Source organism: Mesoplodon mirus (assembly GCF_964341445.2).
Source record: "Mesoplodon mirus genome assembly, chromosome: 18".
Lineage (NCBI taxonomy): Eukaryota > Metazoa > Chordata > Mammalia > Artiodactyla > Ziphiidae > Mesoplodon > Mesoplodon mirus.
This window is the reverse complement of record NC_138994.1, coordinates 64129146-64147013: the sequence shown is the minus strand read 5'-3', so window position 1 is coordinate 64147013 and position 17868 is coordinate 64129146. Positions and strand designations below refer to the sequence as shown.

Here is a 17868-nt window from a genome sequence, read left to right as displayed (position 1 = left end):
CATTAGCCCCTGAACCGTATCTCTCCCCCCCACCACCTACTGTGGAAAGAAAAAGGTTGGGGACCACTGATTAGACTATATTTTATATATGGTATATATTCTTATACATAAGAACATAAAATATATAATAGTATATAAAAGTGAAAATTAGTGACAAAAAATAGTATTAAGCAAATTGAAAGTTGATTCTTTGAAAACACTAGTAGAAGGTAGAAAGAAACACTAGATAAAAATAGGGAGATCTCTGACACAACTGATCCAGAAAAGAGAAGATACATATACAATAATATTTGGAATGAAAAATAATGAAGGGTATGGATAGATGCAGCAGAGATTAGAATATATTAAGAGAAAACTATGAATAGCATTTTGTTAATAAATTTGAAGACCTAGCTGGTATGGACAACTTCCCTGAAAAATATAATGAGTAAAAATTGAGTTAGGAAGAATATAAAACCTAAAGACATCCATAGCCATCAAAGAAATGGAATCAGTAGTTAAAAATCAACCTAGGAAATGTTTATCCCAGAGCCAGACATTTTACTGGCAAGTTCTACCAAGCAGTCAAGGAACGCATAATTCCAATTTTGTACACACTGTTCGAGAAAATGGAAAAAGGAGGAACCAGTTCATTTTCTGAGGCCAGTATAACCAGAGAATGGCAATATGAGAAGGGAAAACTGCAGCCTATGTGACTTATGGACATGGATACAAAAATGCCTACAATGAAGTTAGATGTTGACCTTCATTCATTCATTCATCCCTTCATTCGTTCAACAAATATTTGCTTAGTGTTAACCATGCACCAGTAGGCACTGTGCTATTACTTGGAGAGCAGACATGGACAGGAGCTTACGGCTTAGTGGAAGAGGGAAGCAATAAAGCAAATGATCACACAGGGTAGGGTACACAGCGGCATTCTGGCAGGCTAACAGTGCATACCGCGGGGGAGTCAGCCTGGTCAGAGAGGTCAGGGAATGCTTTCCAGGCATATTAGTGGAGTGAGAATGAGTGTGGGAAGAGCGCTTAGGAGGTTACTGCACGGGCTCCAGTGGGAGATCTGAGATGCAGTAGCAGGAAAGGTGAATTTGAGAGACATTGAGGAAGTAAAACCAACAGAGCTTCATGATGGATTGCACATGGGAAGGTGTCAACCTGGAGAGGGGTCAACCTTGTCTCTAAGAGGGCTGGGGCTCCGTTCATCGGGAAAACTTTAAAAGAGGTTCAGGTTTAGGGGAAACGAGCATGCACGTGGTTTTGGAAATGTGGAGTTTGGGGTAACTTTAGGAAGGCTAAGTGGAAATGATGAATAGGAAATTAACCAGAGCCTGGAGTCCTGTGGGGAGAGCAGGCTGGAGATTTTAATTTGAGTGGCATCAGAACGTAGGTGGTATTTAACCCATCCTTCAGAGGATCTCATCCAGAGAGGGTGTGTAGTTAGGGGAGAGAATGAACACCACTATTTAAAGGAAAGGCAGAGGAGGAGGAGTCGGGGCAAAGGAGGAGGAAAGGCAGGAGAAGTAGGAGGAAAGGCAGGAGAATGTGGGCATCAGGGATGCCAAGGGAAGCGTGAGTTACAAAGCATAGAGTGTCCAACGGTGTCATGGGCTGTTGAAACTTTAAGAGGGTGGAGGACTGATGTGCTCCTGGAATTCTCCTGACCCAGGGGCTACATTAAGTGAGTGAGCTGGAGGAGAAATGCATAAGGATAATAAACTAAGAGCAGCAGGAGTGTATTTTTTGGACAACGAGACTCTTCCTGTAACCTCTTTAAGGTGATGGTTACTAGACTCCATGCATTTGTCAAAACTCAGACTTATAGACCAAGAAGAGTAAATGTTACCGCATGTAAGTTAAAAATAAATAAATAAAAACAATGCAGTATTGGTGATTTAAGATCTACCTTTCTCTTTATAACCGCAGGGCTAGCTCCTGAAACTTAATTCAGTTCAGCTTGTGTAGGTCTACAACAGGGAACACGGGTACCCCACTCTCACCTTGTTAAGGGCAGAATAAATACGCATGCAGCAGAGCCAAAGGGCATGGGACCGATGGCCAGAGCTCCTCTAAGGAACTGACAGGTGGTGGGTAGGGTGTAGCCTGGTAAACGTGGTTCCTCTGGGCCCCTGATGTAAAATGAGGGGGGTGGATCAGGAAAGGCCTTTCCACCTCTGACGATCTGTGGTTCTAGTGTAAAAATCCCCCACAAAATCCCATTAGCTCTGTTGTCTGCATTTTGTTATTGAGAATAGTCATAATAAACAATTACCATAATAACAACTGGCTCTTGAACACATGGGACCCCAGATGATCTGGGAAGCAGCTTGGAGTGAATTGGAAAATGCTTGGGCTTCTGGTTTAAAGTTTTGAAGTGCCTTCTACAAATCATATGATAACAAGCACAACCCATATAGGCTTTCAATGAAAAAGGGACTTTTATATGTGTTGATTTCAAACCCTCCCCTCACCCTATCAATGCTGTCAAGGAAGAATTATCCCAATTTAGGAGACAGGGAGATTAAGAGCCTGGTCACTCACGGGTTTGGCTGATGTTGGTTATGTTCCAAATAGTCCATTTTTCAAAGACCCACACAGTGGATTTGGTACAGTTTTGGTGTTGAGTGTATTCTACTGTATCCTAGTCCTATGAAAATTAGTGGAAAAGTGTTAATTGGGCATCAATTCATGCTTAACATTAATTTGAGTATTTGATGAACCACAAATACTCAATGATGTTGCCCCCTTAAGCCATATTAACTCAATTTATTGTAATAATTAAAAACAATAAAGATAATTATATCCTTATTGTTTTAAATACCCCACAGATTGAATCCAGCCTGAATTTAGCCGGCCTGAAATCCGCTGGAGAAGTGGGCGATGTTTTTGGGAAGCTACAAAATTGTCTCTTAGGAATTTTCAGCGCGGGAAAGGATAAAAGTCAGCATTTATTAAGCACCTACTGTGTGCCAGGACCTGTGCCGCACCACACTGCTCCCAAGGTGGCGGGGGTGTGTGTTTGAAGCCTTCTGCCACCCTCAGCTACATCCCCAGATGGTGGGGGCTTGGGCTATTCACATCTCATGCATTTCACTACCTCGGCATAGAAACAATAACATATATATATAAAACAAACGGGTTGGAGAGGGGTTTCCTGAAATAACCGTCCTTCCCGGCCCTCCCAGAGATGCTCCCAAATTATTTCTCACTATATAAAAAAATTTGATTTGAACTCCGATCATTTGACCTTGACCTCTACAACCCTATGTTATTATATTTTTTAAGCGCCTTATGATTAACGCGGAAACCCTTTCTTCGGCATTTTCTCACCACTGGAATCGCGACAGTTTCCTCAAAGTTCCAAAATAACCTTTCCCGGGCAAGGATTCGTACCTCTGCCGGGTAAGGGCGGGGAGCCGCGCAAGACGTGCCGGTGCGGAGCGAGAGCCAAAGAGAACTTCCAGCGCGAAAGGAAAATAAAACTTGTGGCTGGTGTTTGTGCGGGAGAGTCTCCGCAATCCTGAAGCCCCGCGATCCTGGGGGGTCTCGGTGGCTGCCCAAGGAGCGCCAGGGTTTGGATTTGATCCCGACGTCCTTGACCTAAATTTCTGCGCGGTGGCTGGAAAAAGGGCGCAGAGCCGGGCAGGCGGCTGTTGCCATCCCCGGATCCAGGCGGCCGGGTCCGGGGAACTTGAATGGAGAGGCCGAACTAGAGGGGTGGGGGGCATCTTCTCCCCTGCCCCAGTGAGGAGCCGCGGCGAGCTCCCCGCGCCTCCCCCTCCCCCGATCCACCCGCCCCCGGCAGCCCATGTGATCCAGGGAAGTCGGGGTGCGCTCCCCTTGGCTCGGCCCGCCCGGAGGCGGGGCTCCTCGGGCCGCGGGGTTCGCGCACCGCCCCCGTGGGTCGGGCAGCGGGGGGCAGAGTGTGCGCGCGCGGGCAGGCGGGGGCCGCACCGGGGTGCGTGACGTCACCGGCATTGGTTACACGACGTTCTAGAACTCCGCCCCACGTGCGCCGCGGAGGAGGGGGAGGAGGAGGAGGGGATGGGGGTGGGGAGGAAGAGGGGGAGAGGTGGGGATGGGCCGGGGGGGCGGGGACGGGGGGTGTGCGAGCAGCGGGGCTGAGCTAAGCCGAGCCCACGTGTGACGGCTCTCGCCGCTGCCCCGGCTCCGCCGCTCTTAGAGAGATTCGGAGGAGCCCGGGCGGGGGGGAGGAGGAGGGAGAGGAGGGAGCGGGAGATCTCGGGGCTCGGAGCCGGCCGCCGCTCCGCTCCGATCGCTGTGGGGCTCGGTTTTTTGGGGGTGGGGGGGCGGGGGGGCTCAGATATGGAGGCAAATGGGAGCCAAGGCACCTCGGGCAGCGCCAACGACTCCCAGCACGACCCCGGGTAAGTTTCCAGCCGCTGCCCACCGCGCCGCCTCGGGCTAGCTCTCCTTGCAGCGGCGGGGACGGCGGTGCGCGGAGCCGGGCATCTCCCGCGCCCCCCCCTCCCGCGCGCCCCCCCCCCGTGGAAGTTACACACCTTTGGATTGCATTTCGCCGTCACCTTCTCCCCCACCCCACCTCCGGGCTCTCGCTCGCTCGCTCCCCCCCCTCCCCGCTTTCCTTTTAGCTTTTGTAAGTTACACGTCAAAATGGCCGATCTGACATCGGTGCTCACTTCTGTTATGTTTTCTCCCTCTAGTAAAATGTTTATCGGTGGACTGAGCTGGCAGACCTCACCAGGTAAGGGAGGGAGGGGGGGACGCCTGGGTCCCCCCCTTCTTGGCTTCTTTATTGCTCTTTGTTATCCCGGTGTAGGAGCCCCCCCCCTCGCCATTGGCTCCCCACTTCTCCTGTGCAAGGTTATTTTTTTAAATAGCAAATCCTTTCCGAGCCCTCTACGCGACCTCTGTTGCCGAATTTCCCCCGCGTGTGCAAAAAAAAAAAAAAAAAAAAAAAAAAAAAACCCAGAATAACAACAGAAAACTACTTTTGGTTTTTGTCCTTGATCAAAATTTGCATTGCTTTTTTTTTTCCACACCTTCTCCCCCCCGCCCCCAATCTCTCTCTTTCTCTCTCTACAGATAGCCTTAGAGACTATTTTAGCAAATTTGGAGAAATTAGAGAATGTATGGTCATGAGAGATCCCACTACGAAACGCTCCAGGTAAAGCATTCCCTTCTGGATTTTGTCTTTATTTTAGAACAAAGTTTAAGTGTTATTTTTGGAGGTGTCTTCGGAAGTAGCTAAGCGGATTTAGAATGGGGCTCAGGCATGTGGCTGGTTTCGAACGTCGCTCCATCCTCCCCCCTCCACCATTAACCCCAAGGGTTATTGTTAATTGGGGCTGAATTCTGGATACACAGATGCCCACATCTCCGCTTTAAGTCATTTTCCCGTCTCTTCTTTTTCTCCTGTTTCAAATGACATTCAGCTTCATTCACTTTCTACATAGTTTTTTTTTTTTTTTTAATGTGTGCTTCCCCCGCACTCCCAACTCCCCGAACTCTTAAGCCCCTTGAGAAAGCTGGTTGGATCTCCTCTCAGTGCCTGGGTTTCTTCGGAATAAAACAAAGCGTTAAAGAAAGGGAAGGGGAGGAGGAGGAGAGAAACTGAGGTGGCGAAAGAGTGGAGACACCAGCGTTCTCCAAGTTACCTCCACCCGCCCTGCCCCCGTTCCACTTCCCCCATTAACCTTGATGCGTTTCCTTGCGAGGCCGAGGTCTGTAGGCAGGAGGGGGTGGGGAGGGTGGGGAGTGGGGGTGAGCGGGGGCAACTTTGCTCTCCGTTCTGCATTAGGGCTCGCTCCTTGTTGCTCTCGATGGTGTCACATTTTCTTGTTTGTTTTTCTCCCTCTTTGTCTCATTTCAGAGGCTTCGGTTTCGTCACGTTCGCAGACCCAGCAAGTGTAGATAAAGTATTAGGTCAGCCCCACCACGAGTTAGATTCCAAGACGGTAGGTTGCTTTTCCTTGTTGTTGTTGTTTGCCCCTTTTCAGGACCGATCTGGGCATTGACAGCCCAATTTAAAGAGACAGTGTCTTCTTTTGCTTCTGTGCTGAGAACTGGGTACTTTGAAGCAGAGGTTGCAAGTCGGTCCTAAAGTTTGCCGCAAAGGCTGGATTTGGGCTTTTCTTTTTAGAGCCTGTCCCACTGCAGCCCCAGATGCTGCCAGCCCTAGGCTTGGGGGAGGGGTTGGCTTGGGGAGAGGCTATCTTCCGGGCCAAAGGACCCTGCGAAGAAACTCCACCACCGATCAGAGGCAACTTTTCTTTGTCAGCCGAGCCCAGCCCGCGTTACCAACTGTGGCTGTGGGAATCGGCTCTTAGAAGGCACAGCTTGCTTCATGGCCAAGGGGGACAGGGGGCCGAGGGGGACTGGGGGCCGAGGGGGAGTGGGGACGGGAGGAGGTGAGGGGGCGCTAATCACAGTCCAGGCAACAGGTTCCTCTTGGGCACTTCGGATTTGGAATGTGGTTTGAGAAGGGAAGGATACCTCCCAGATCCAAGCTGGGCATCCAGTGGGTGACTCCAGATGGTGTGAAATCTAAGGCTGATAAGGTCTTGGGTTTCAAAGTGGTTTTTTTTTTGTTTGTTTGTTTTTTCTTTTCTTTTTCAGATCCTTTGAGTGTGGGTACTTTTACAGCATTAGAAGGTTTTAAAGTCCATTGTTGAGGGGATAAAAGTCTCTAAGGTCAGAAGAGGAAGGGAAGAAAGTATCAGTGTATAATAATACATTTAATGGGGGAGAGGAAGCGGAGTTCATAGCATTTTATTGTGGCTCTCCTGCCTTCCTTGTCTACTAGAATTTCCCCACGGTTTTTATTCATCCGCCTTAAGGCAGGGGCCCGGAGATGACTTTGGGATACAGTGCTGGGCTGCTGGGGACTTCACCTCTCTGTGGTGGGTGAGTGGGATGGGGGCCGGCGTAGGGGTGGGGGTGGGGAATCTTGCTCTAGGCCCAGCTGCCCGTGCGCTTGGGCAAGTTCTTCCCTGCCTGTAGGCCTCAGTTTCCTCTTCTGTAAAATAAAGGAGCGGAACAAGTGATCTTCTCTTGCCCCTTTTGGCTTTAACACTGAATGGCAGAGAAGACAAGAACCTGGCCACCTTTGGTGCCCTTGAATTGATTTTGCAAATTTACTCTTTTTCTCTGATCAGAGGTCAGGTGCACGCCTCCTACCCTTCCCCCCCCCCCAAAAAAAAGGCCCACACTTTAAGTTGTTTTATTAATTGCACTGAACTTGTCCTAGCTTGTGGCCCAGCCTTTTTGCACTTTCAGATCATTTAATTTCAGGGCCCAGTCGTTTGCAGGGTGATAACGGATGTCTGAAGAATTTTTATCTCTTTGACTTCTTGGCTAGACGGTTCAAAAAGCTAGTAAAATTAAAGAGGAAAGATATTTCAAGGCCAATTCGGGAATTTATTATTCACCCCTGTGTCCACCCCGGGTGGGAGAAGTATTATAGTATTTGATTTCTATGGTGTCTGGTGGGTCGTCTCCCTCAGTATCAGATGCAGCGCCTGCAGTTTTCCCTCACTAATTGTTTGTAGACATGTTGTGGTCACTATTATTTAGTATAACCTAGCTTTTGACTTTGTTTCAACGTTCAGTGCCGGAGGCAGAAGCGGTTGGTTTATTGACATGGAAACGAGGATCTTGTTTACTGTTACCTTAAAAGCTTTGTTTAGGTAACGGCCATTCACATCCAAAATAGTACCCTAGTCTCTTCCTAGAGGATTTGTAGCTACAGTAAGTAGAGTTGTACTTAACTAACTAATGTTTCATTTTTGGTAGTTTTCTTTTTCGTTCGTTTTTAAAAAACAGTTGACAGGGATGTACAAAAGGTTGGGATTTGCCTTACTTCTCTTGACCCGTCCTCTCCTTTTAAGATCTCAACGTGTACACTTGGCCCACGAAAGATCTCTCCTTGTGGTATAACACGCTGTTACCGCAATACCCTATACAGGAGTTCTGAATTGGCTTCGAGTTTTGTAACTTTAGATTATATAGAATTTTTTAGCGCCCTGCTTTCTTTACTTCTCCCTGCTCTCCTCTGGCTCCTGGCCTTTCCCTCACCTCTGACACGTTCCTCACCTTTTACCCCACAAACAAGGTGACTTATTATTACAGTTGTGTGCTGATCAGCTAAAAAAAAAAAATAATAACTTTGGGAGAGTGTTTATGAAAAGACATATCTGTCTTACGTTTGGTCAACAGAATGGAAAATCCACACCTGTTGTATTTCTCCTGTCGACAGCTCCTAGTCTGTGCTGAATATACCTGTAGCTGTGGTAATGTTAATCTCCATGAAAGGGTAGTTTCCTAGATCAGAGATTTTTGTCTGTTTTAGTTTTTGCAAAGTAATCTCTCATTTCTCAGGTGATGTTTAAAGGTGGAAAACATGCTGCAGACTTTTATGAGGTCTTTAAACTACCTTAATAAAAGTGGTAAATCTTTATGTCTTACTGGTTAGGTCCTAGGGGCTGTTAAGTCTGGGAACAGAGTTAGCTCTGGTGTGACTTTCCCCCTCCTCTGTGCTTTTTCCCAAAGCATTACTCTCCCCGCCCCCGCCCCCCATGGCAGAACTGAAAACAAGGTTGAGATTTACATTTTAAAAGGGGAAAATTTTAATATGAAAGCCAAAGCGGATAAATAAATAACTTGTAGCTGTATTCATGCCACGCTCTGTGTTGAATTTTACCCAGAGATTTGTGACATTTAGAAATCTAATGAAAACTAACAATGGGAATATTTTTTCATTCTTTTCTTACCCATATTTTCTGTCCAACAACTTTTCCCCCCTCAAATCAGCCTATTAGACTCAAATGCTTCTGTGGGAATTGTTCAGAGTTTTAAAGCCAGTCCCTGATTCAGATCTGCGGATGTCTGATCTGGTGTACTGGTGGTTTTTCCTTTCAGACTGGGGCTGGGGTAGGGGGAATATCCTAAATGTTGCACTGGATTCTGACCGCTTTTTTTCAGTAATTTTTTTTGTTTGTTTTTATCCTCTCCCCATAGCGGCCTTACTTTTCTAATATGGGTTTAGGTTGCTCATAGATGTTTACCCCCTGTGATTTTGAAAATCCAGGTGCATTTATCTCCGATATTTCCATTTATTTAAATTTATTATTATTATTGTTAAGAACCCACTCAGGCTCTGTAGTTCTTTTGACACCTGCTTTCTTTTGAGGTATAACTACAGAACAAACTATCCTTTTGATTCATCTTAGGTAATTTTACTTTTGCCAAGATGAGTGAATTAATTCAAGCAGAGCATGGTGTTGCATGTTGATGGGGAGTTTTTTGGACGTTGTTGACTTAAACAATTTTTGGAATCCCCTCCCCACCTGTGTTGTTTAGTTATCATTGAGGAGGAGAACTACCATCCAGTTACGCGCTGCTGGAAGGCTCTTCCATGTAAATTTCAGGTTATGATTTTTTTTTTCAGTGATGATGTTCTCATCTTTTCTCCCAGCCGTGCATTGCAAATTAGATGCATGAAGCCCTAATGCAAGCAAAGCCCTTGCCTAAATAAGAACACATGAGATCTGGTGTATTACAGCATTACACATTGAAATTCATGGTGGGATGTTTCAGAAAGGCGCACTACGTTGGTTACATTTTGGGAGAGACTGTTGCAGTTTAGATCAAACTTTGAGGAAGCTTTTAAGTTGCCTGAGAAGTTACTAAAAGCTGGGTTAAAAGCCTGAGAAATGAGTGATTAATAACTAGGTGATTAGTCAGAATTGTTTTTCTCCCCTCGGAGTCATGCAGCTGACTCCTGCTTTTGCATTTTTTCCCCAGATTGACCCCAAAGTTGCATTTCCTCGTCGAGCGCAACCCAAGGTAAGTAGGAGAATCAGTAATAGGATTTTAGCACTCCGAGGTGGTTGCCAAAGATTTCAAGTTTCCAGCAGAGCAGTGACAAGGAAGCGTTGAAACCTGGTGCACACCGTTTCTTCAGGGTATCAGCACCTGGCTGTGGAGAGGCCAGGGCGGGCGCTCTGTGAAATAACCGTGCGTCTGCAAGTCAGCTGTCCCCAGGTGGGTTCTGAGCATCCCGCTGGGGGCAGGGGCAAGCCCGATCCTTCCTGGGAGGACATAGCTCCATCTGTTGCAATATTTATGCAAGTGTTCTATTTATTTTTTAAGCATCGCTGAGATCATATCAGGAAAAGTTGGACATTTCCTCGTGATTCTTTGTTGGAGGGTACTCTTCTGAGGTCTTACGACTTAGAGTTTATGGAGGGCAGTAGAGTTTAAGTAAACAGCTTGTCCTTTCTTGGAAAAGCAACTTTGTAGACCCATGAGGCCCTCAATCTGACAGGAGGCGTTTGGATGTATTGGTTTCAGGTAGGTTGGGTAAATCTGGGCGCACCTGAAGCCCGCAGTGCTACTCATTGGTGCAGGTGCTGGTGCCTGGGCAGAGAAGTGCTGGAAACGTTGTCCCTTTGTAGGAGTGGTACGACAAGGCTTGCTGAAAGGCTTGAGATAGGCCTTCACCTTTTCCCAAGTGTGTAGTTAACATAATTTTCCCTGAGCTTGCCAGGTGTGGCCACACTATCACAGCTGCATAAAGCTTAAGGTGAAATTTAAAGGGCCTATGGCTTCCCCACTACATTTGCACTTTTTAATTATACTTTTTTCTTCCCCGGGTAATATCGGAAGAAATACTTTTTCTGCATCTTGTGGTCTTGGCACTCTTTTAAGGGAAAGGGGAAAAGGTGAAGCGTTTGACTGTAGGTCATAAAGGGATAGTGCTGTGGTTTTAGCAAATTCAGTTTATTTCTTTAAGCATGGTCTCCCAGAAGTGGAACCTTTCAGCTGCAAAGGAAGGAATGGTTCTGTACATTAATGAAGAAATAGTTGGCTGTTGTGGATGGTATTTTGAGAATTTCAGGTTGGAGCCTGCCATGCGATTCCCTCCTTCCTTCCTCCCTCCTTCCCTCCCTCCTTCCCTCCCTCCTTCCCTCCCTCCCCTCTCTCTCTCCCCCCCTCTTTTTTCCTTTTTTTTTTTTTTTTTTTTTGCGGTACGTGGGCCTCTCACTGCTGTGGCCTCTCCCGTTGCGGAGCACAGGCTCCGGACGCGCAGGCTCAGCGGCCATGGCTCACGGGCCCAGCCGCTCCGTGGCATGTGGGGTCTTCCCGGACCAGGGCTCGAACCCGTGTCCCCTGCATCGGCAGGTGGACTCTCAACCACTGCGCCACCAGGGAAGCCCTCTCCCTTCCTCTTTCTTCCATGTCTTCCCTTCCCCTTCCCTTCCCCTCCCTTCCCCTTCCCTCTTTAGAAGGAAACACAAATCTCTAAACAAAAATAGTGAAATATTTTCTTTAGGCATTTTTTTTCCCTAAAGCTTAAGCAAATAATAGGAATTACTGAACCAAAGAGGTTAGATTATTTCTGTACTGAGCACAAACTTTGGGACCGTATTAAGTGTTTAAAGGTTGCTTTCCAAACTGTGTGTGATCCTTGACATTTCAGAAGGCTTCCAGGATTAGCAGTGTTTCCTCAGTTTGGAAGAATTGCTGTTTCTTCCATAAATGTGAATCTTCAAATTTCCAGGTTAGTCATTTGATCACCGAGAACTCGGATCAGATTACCCTAGAGGGAAACTGGAAAAATCCCTGACTTGGTCAAACCATGGGTTTGACCTGTTTTCTCCTCTCCTTTGCTGCTCCTCCCCAACCCCCCATTTTTTTTAAAACCAGGAGGACAATATTTTATTTTAATATACTCTGGCATTTGGCTTTTCACTGATGCATTGAACTTAAAAATGAGGCAATATTTCTCAAACTTGTCAAAGTGTGCCCCCACCCCCACCCCCACCCCTGGAGTCTGGGTTGGCTTAGGTGAGTTATCAGACTTTTGGATGTGAGCTAACATCAAACCAGTTGGGGAAGGACATCTTTCCATGGAATTCTAGGAATTTCATAACAATACTTTACTTTTTATGACGCGTTACTTTACAAGGAACTTTCCTATCCACTATCTCCATCTGAATCCCAGGTCCCGCAACACTGAGCAATCATCTACCCTCAGTTTGCTCATCTGTAAAATGGGAGTGATGACAGTAGCGCCCTCAGAAGGGGGTCGTGAAGAGTAAAAGAGCCTGGCACAGGGCCGGGGCCTTGAGACTTATCCTCCTCATCCTCACCAGCATCATTATTGTTGGTTTAATCACCGTTGTTGTTGTTTTCAAGCTTAACGGCCTGTGTTTGGATCCCAGCTGTGCCACTTGTTAACTGTGAATTTGGGCAAATCACTTAACTTCCTCACATCTCGGTTTCTCATTGAGTTTTGGTGAGAAGTAAATAAATTAAGAAAGGTAAAGTGCCTAAAAAAAGAGCTAGCCTATGGTAATACCATATGTGGGATCTGCTGTTCTAGTTTTTTTAATTTCTTTTATGGAAGTACAGTTGAGTTACAGTGCTGCGTTAGTTTCTGGTGTACAGCAAAGTGATTCAGTTGTACACGTGTGTGTGTGTACATATATATGTATTCTTTTTCGTATTCTTTTCCATTCTGGTCTAGTTACCTAATGTTTTTCTTGTTATTTTGGGGAGGCCCTCACACTAATCCTGTGAGAGGTCTAGTAATACTGACAATGTTAATTGAGTTTGTGTGCCAGGCACTGTGGTAGGGACATGATGTGTCTTCACCCCCTCAGTCGTCACCTCTGCCCTGTGAGGTGGGTGCTAGTATTATCTCCAGTTTCTGAATGAGGAAACCAAGGCACAGCTGGGTTGAGAAGTGGTGTAACCTGGCCCCAGAACTGGGCCCTCTCCCGGCATTTGTCCTGCGGGGGCCCTGAGAGGTATGCAGGTGGAGTGGCTCTGAGCGGTCACCAGGCTGTGCGGAACGGAACCACAGCCGGCACCTCCGGAACTCGAAGTTCCACGGTTGGGTGATTCGCCCAACCCTTGTGATGTCATACCATTGTGTGACACTGGTGTGTCTCAACCTCCGAGCCCTCAGAGCATCTTTCAGAGGGCTCTGGGGTTGAGGACGGGGTGTGGTGGTTGGGAACTGGGGCAGGGTGTGGAGAGAGCGTCTTCCTTGTCAACGGTTATTTTCCGATAGAATTTGAGTCCGACCAGGGGGATTTCGGACTGAAGGGAGTGTTGGAGGCCAAAACCCAGCTGGCAGAAGAGTCGAACGTTAACTCAAGCCTTGTTTATTTATTGTTTGTCTCCAGTAAAACTTCTGTGCGTTTGCGTTAGGGTCTCAGTGGCAAGGTGAGCTGTGCCTCTCCTCCGGGACTGGGTGAAGAGCTTGTCAATGATGCGTCAACGGTGTCTCTCAGTTAAGATTCATTTCCCTGCTCTCTGGCCCTCCCTCCGTGCTAACACTTGCCAGAGAAATATTCCATGGAGGTGTTAAAACAAGACTGGTGGAAAGAAACTGTAACTGAATACAAAAGAAAATCAGCGGCAGCGAAGAACAGATTTCATATTAGGACTGTCATAATATTCTTTAATGTAGCACATAAATAAAAATCTGTTTTGACGAGAATTTTAACGAGCAACCCAAGGAAGGGTTTTGAATCCTGCAGTTCATCTCTCCCTCTTTGCGACAGAAATGTTCACATCTCAAGTGAAGTGTAATGGGCATTATTAACTAGTCGAGGGGAAGCTCTTTGGAGACTAGTGGCCGTTAATTAGTGAAGTACATTTTGGTCAGAAGAAGATAGGTCTGTTCTGTATCTTTCTCTTTCTCCGGATGGTGACTTCATCTGGTAAAATATGTAAGAGTTTCCCTCCCCTCTATCTTTAAAGATTAAAGCGGTCTTGCTACTCTAAAAAGATGACTTAATTTGAGCCGTTGGAGAAACGGGGATGATTGGGATCAATCATGTCATATCCTTTTGTCGGTCTTTTTGGGCAGAAGTGTTGTCTACCTGGAAGAATTTTGCTCAAGCTTTTGGGTTCTTTTTCTTGTGTGGAGAAACCAAGAGACAGCCTAGCATCTTGGGGCAAGAGTGAGTCTGGGCGTAACTCACCATCTGCCCTAATTATCCTCATGTATAATAAAGCATTCCCCACTCCCCTGATTATCATTTTCCTCCTTCATTTCTCGAGGCCAGAACCTTATCTGTTTATCAAGAGAGATCTCATTTGTTCAACCTATCTCCAGTTGCCTTTGGTCACGGCCGGGTGACCCTGGGCAAATCACCTCGGGCCCGCCAAGCCTCAGTTTCCTCCCCCTTTAAAACTGGGATCGTGGAGCACCCCACATGGAGCTGTTTTCTTTTTTCAAAAGTATTTATTTAGTTAGTTAGGCTGTGCTGCGTCTCAGTTGCGGCACGCGGGATCATCGTTGCAGCATGTTTAGTTGCGGCATGTGGGCTTCTTAGTTGCGGCAGGCATGTGGGATCTAGTTCCCTGACCAGGGATCGAACCCGGGCCCCCTGCATTGGGAGTGCAGAGTCTTAGCCACTGGACCACCAGGGAAGTCCCTGGAGCTGTTTTCAAGAGGAATGCAGAAGTCTTTGCCGGGAGCCTGGCACCAAGTAGCACCCGGCAAAGGTCTGCTGATACTATTATTATAGACTTATTTTTGTAGAATAAAAAAAACATGATGGTGCAAATGCCCTAAGAAAATTCTTCATTGGAATGTAAGCCCCCTGACGGCAGGGGGCTGCTGATGGTTGGCATTTGGTAACTGTTTGTTAAATGAGCGCGTGGAATCCAGCCTGCCTTTTTCACAGGGGAGGCAGTTGACGCTCAGGGGAGTTATGTCGATTGCCACAGGCCACATAGCTAAGTTGTGGCAAGGTTGAGCTAGAAGCCGGGTTTTCCTGCCCCCTGGAAGGCTCTCCAGATGGGTTCAGTGCAGCCTGGGTGTTTCACGCGCCCATGTCCTGTTCCGGGGGAGCAGTTTCTTGGCAGCTTCTCAAGGGCGAGGGGTGAGTTTTCGACATCTGGCCTCCCCTGCTGCTGTGGGTCGGGTCCTCCTAGTGTCTTGCAGGTCGTGGGTGATGTGCAGCTGTCATCGGGGCAGCCACAGTTAACCGACCTGCCGGTGGGTTTCTGTCGCCAGCAGGGATGTGGTGGGGTGTCTGCAGCCCTCGTCCGTAGCAGCGAGGGCCTCGGGGGGATTAGTGGCTTAGCTTCTTTCTTTTCGGGGAGCCTGGCTGCTTCCTTCCTTCCCGGTAGCAGCAGGTGTCCGCTCGGGGGTGGGGCGGGGAGGGCACCTTCTCCTACAAATGTCCTTTCCCTGGGTTTTTGCCTCTCCTCACATGCTTTCGTTTCAGTGTTAAGGTCAGTCCACGCGGATGCTGGAGGGCCTGTGTTCTATGTCAGGTGATTTTGGCGGACAGGTGAGACCCCTGTGCCCCTCCGGGGAAGGAGAAGGAGGAATGCTCTGAGGAATCAGCTGACCCTCCTGGGTGCCTCTTGAGGCTGCATCCATTCTTTTTGTCCTATTTTGTATTTTTAAACCCCGAACGTTCTCCGGCCAAGAGCCCCGAGAACACAAAACAGAGATGGGGCTCCTCATTTCTGCCCTCTTGTTTGATCTGGTGTGTTCATTTACTAAGAGCTCCTTTCATTGTTTGTACTTGCTCACTGTCTATGTGTGCACCCACTTTCGAGGGGATTTAGGAAACCCTCCTTGGCTTCCCAATGCCCACCGAACAAACTTTAAACTTAGCCTGGGAGGCAAGGTCCTTCAAGATCTGTATGGGGGTCTCCTTCCAACCTCTTCCCCAACTCATCTAACCTTTTGCTGCTTAGAACCTGAGTGTTCCGCCTTCTCTGAAGAGCTGCCCTTTTGTGGGTCCCCATCTGCACTGCCTTTCCTTCTCTCTACTGTACAAAACAGACCCCTCTTCCAAAGCCCAAGTTAGTCGTTACCTTTTCCACGAAGCTGTCCCCGCTTCTTGGACGTAATACTTCTTTCTCTGGATTTTCACAGCACTTCACCTTTTCTTTGGTTATGGCCCTTCCAACAATAATAAATTAGCAAAAACCGTACTGATACATCCATTAGGTATTGTGCAGGGCACTCACTCATTCATTCGTTTATTCACCAAACGTTACTGAGCACCTGCCATGTGCCAGACACTTGTGTATGGTTCTGGGGATGGTGTGGAGAATAAGACAAAGGCCCTGCCCTCGTGGGGCTTTCACTCTGATGGGGCAGAGAAGCGGTGAGCAAAGTATACAACACACCGGCCGGTGTGAGAACCTCAGCAGGGTAAGAGTGACGGGGGTGGGCACTGGCCATGTCTTTAATACATTCAGATGCCACATTCAGTGTTCAGTAATTATTTCTCAGTCTCTGCCCAGCACCGGGGACCAACCTCTGTGTTAGGGGCTTTGTTCTGGGTTTTATAGTTCCTTAGGTTCATGCCTTATTGCCTCTACTGGGCAATAAAGGCACAAGCATATTTTACTAATTAAAAAATAACCCTCAGCTTTTAGTCGTGCTCTTTTGCACACTGTGACCTCCATTTAGATAGAGTGAATGCAGGATGGCAAAGGAGACACGGCGCTTATCTTCAGGGGTCTTACCTCTAGGTTGGAGGGAGGGGGTCCTGCCCGTGCTACAGGAGAGGATGCAATAAGCACGGTAAGAGAGGTCGCAACAGCATTTCGAAGGAGGAGTGAAGATAGCCCCTTGGGGGAGGTGGTTTTTGCCCCAGATTCTGAAGAACAGGTAGGGAGGGAGAATGGCAGGAATGCAGTTCTTCCTACTGGGGGCCAGGAGGTCAGGAGGTTGGGACTTGCAGCTGCAGGAAAGGGTGTGTGCTGCCGGGAGCTCTAGGATGGGGCCTCCTTGGCAGGCTGGGCCAGCTCGTGGAAGGCCTTGAATGCCAGGCCAAGCAGATGTGGCTGTGCTTTGTGGGGCAGGCGCTGGGGAACCTGTTGTGTGTGTGCAGGACCATGGAGCTGCTCCGTACCATGTGCTGAGCTCTTCTGGACCAGTGTAGAAGCTGGGTCCCTGTTAGGACTGTGGCTGTGCCGTTTCATGGAGAACTTCCCGCCCTGGACTTGTGCCTTAAGCATAATTCATACTGCGTTCTTTCGACCCTTTCTTAGGAGTGATGTTCTGGGCAGATACCACCCCTGATGTGTGGGGCGTGTGGCAGCTACAGGGAGCTCTATCATTCTCCTGTTTCCGCCTTCTCCCCTCCTCTCCTTTTTGCCTCCTTAACAAGGGACCGTGATATAGACAGAATTCCAAAGTTTTGTACTTGTGATCTTGACCTTACCGTGTGTAGACACTGAGGTTTGGAAATCACAGATTGTATGACACCAACGGCTGCTCTGTGGCTCAGAGCATCCTGACCTGTGATTTCACAGGTAGTGTCTGCTTGGGGTCACCTTGGGTGAGTGGCTGCCTAGTGTGCGGGACGTGAGGTTTTGGAATCATGACCTCTGCCTTCCGTGCGGTGTGAGAGGTGTGAACAGGCGGGGTCTTGGGCCCGAGCCCCCCGTAGTACATTGTAGTAGCAGCTGAGGATGGTTGCTCCAGTTGGGACAGTATTTGGCTCCCAAATACAGCAAGGTGTCCCTTTTCACCCTCTCCTTCAAGGGTAGATAGCATCAAGCTCCCAACTCTCTGGGAAGTTATTCTTAGGGAGGGTACTTCTTTATTTTATTTGAATAATCAAAAAGAAAAGTCTTAAACTCAGAATAATGACTGTCACATGTTGTGTTTCAGTATATGTTCAAGGAACCATATAAGCCTCTATCTGCTTAATCTTTAATTTAGTCCTTACAACAGTCCTTGGCATTAGTTGGTCTTCTCTCCATTTGACAGATGGGGAAACTGAGTCCGAGGGGAATAAGAAGCTTTCCTAGGGCCACAGAACTAGTAAGGGTCAGGCTTGGCCTTTGGTCTGAAGTCTGTCTGAATCCCAAGTCCCTTTGCCCTCCTAACCA

The 17868-nt window shown here is 47.8% G+C and overlaps 1 protein-coding gene across 3 annotated transcripts in view; it reads left to right on the top strand.

The window, feature by feature from the left end:
• Nucleotides 1-4316: 4316 nt before the first annotated feature.
• The window catches only part of MSI2 (musashi RNA binding protein 2), a 392697-nt gene continuing 379145 nt past the window's right edge, over nt 4317-17868 (top strand). For all 3 annotated transcript variants that reach the window (XM_082603568.1, XM_082603567.1, XM_082603566.1), the window contains exons 1-5: nt 4317-4385; nt 4683-4723; nt 5065-5146; nt 5852-5936; nt 9784-9825. In XM_082603568.1, coding sequence (XP_082459694.1) covers nt 4324-4385; nt 4683-4723; nt 5065-5146; nt 5852-5936; nt 9784-9825 — 312 coding nt within the window. In that variant the 5' untranslated portion in view covers nt 4317-4323. The remainder of the gene's footprint in view (nt 4386-4682; nt 4724-5064; nt 5147-5851; nt 5937-9783; nt 9826-17868) is intronic.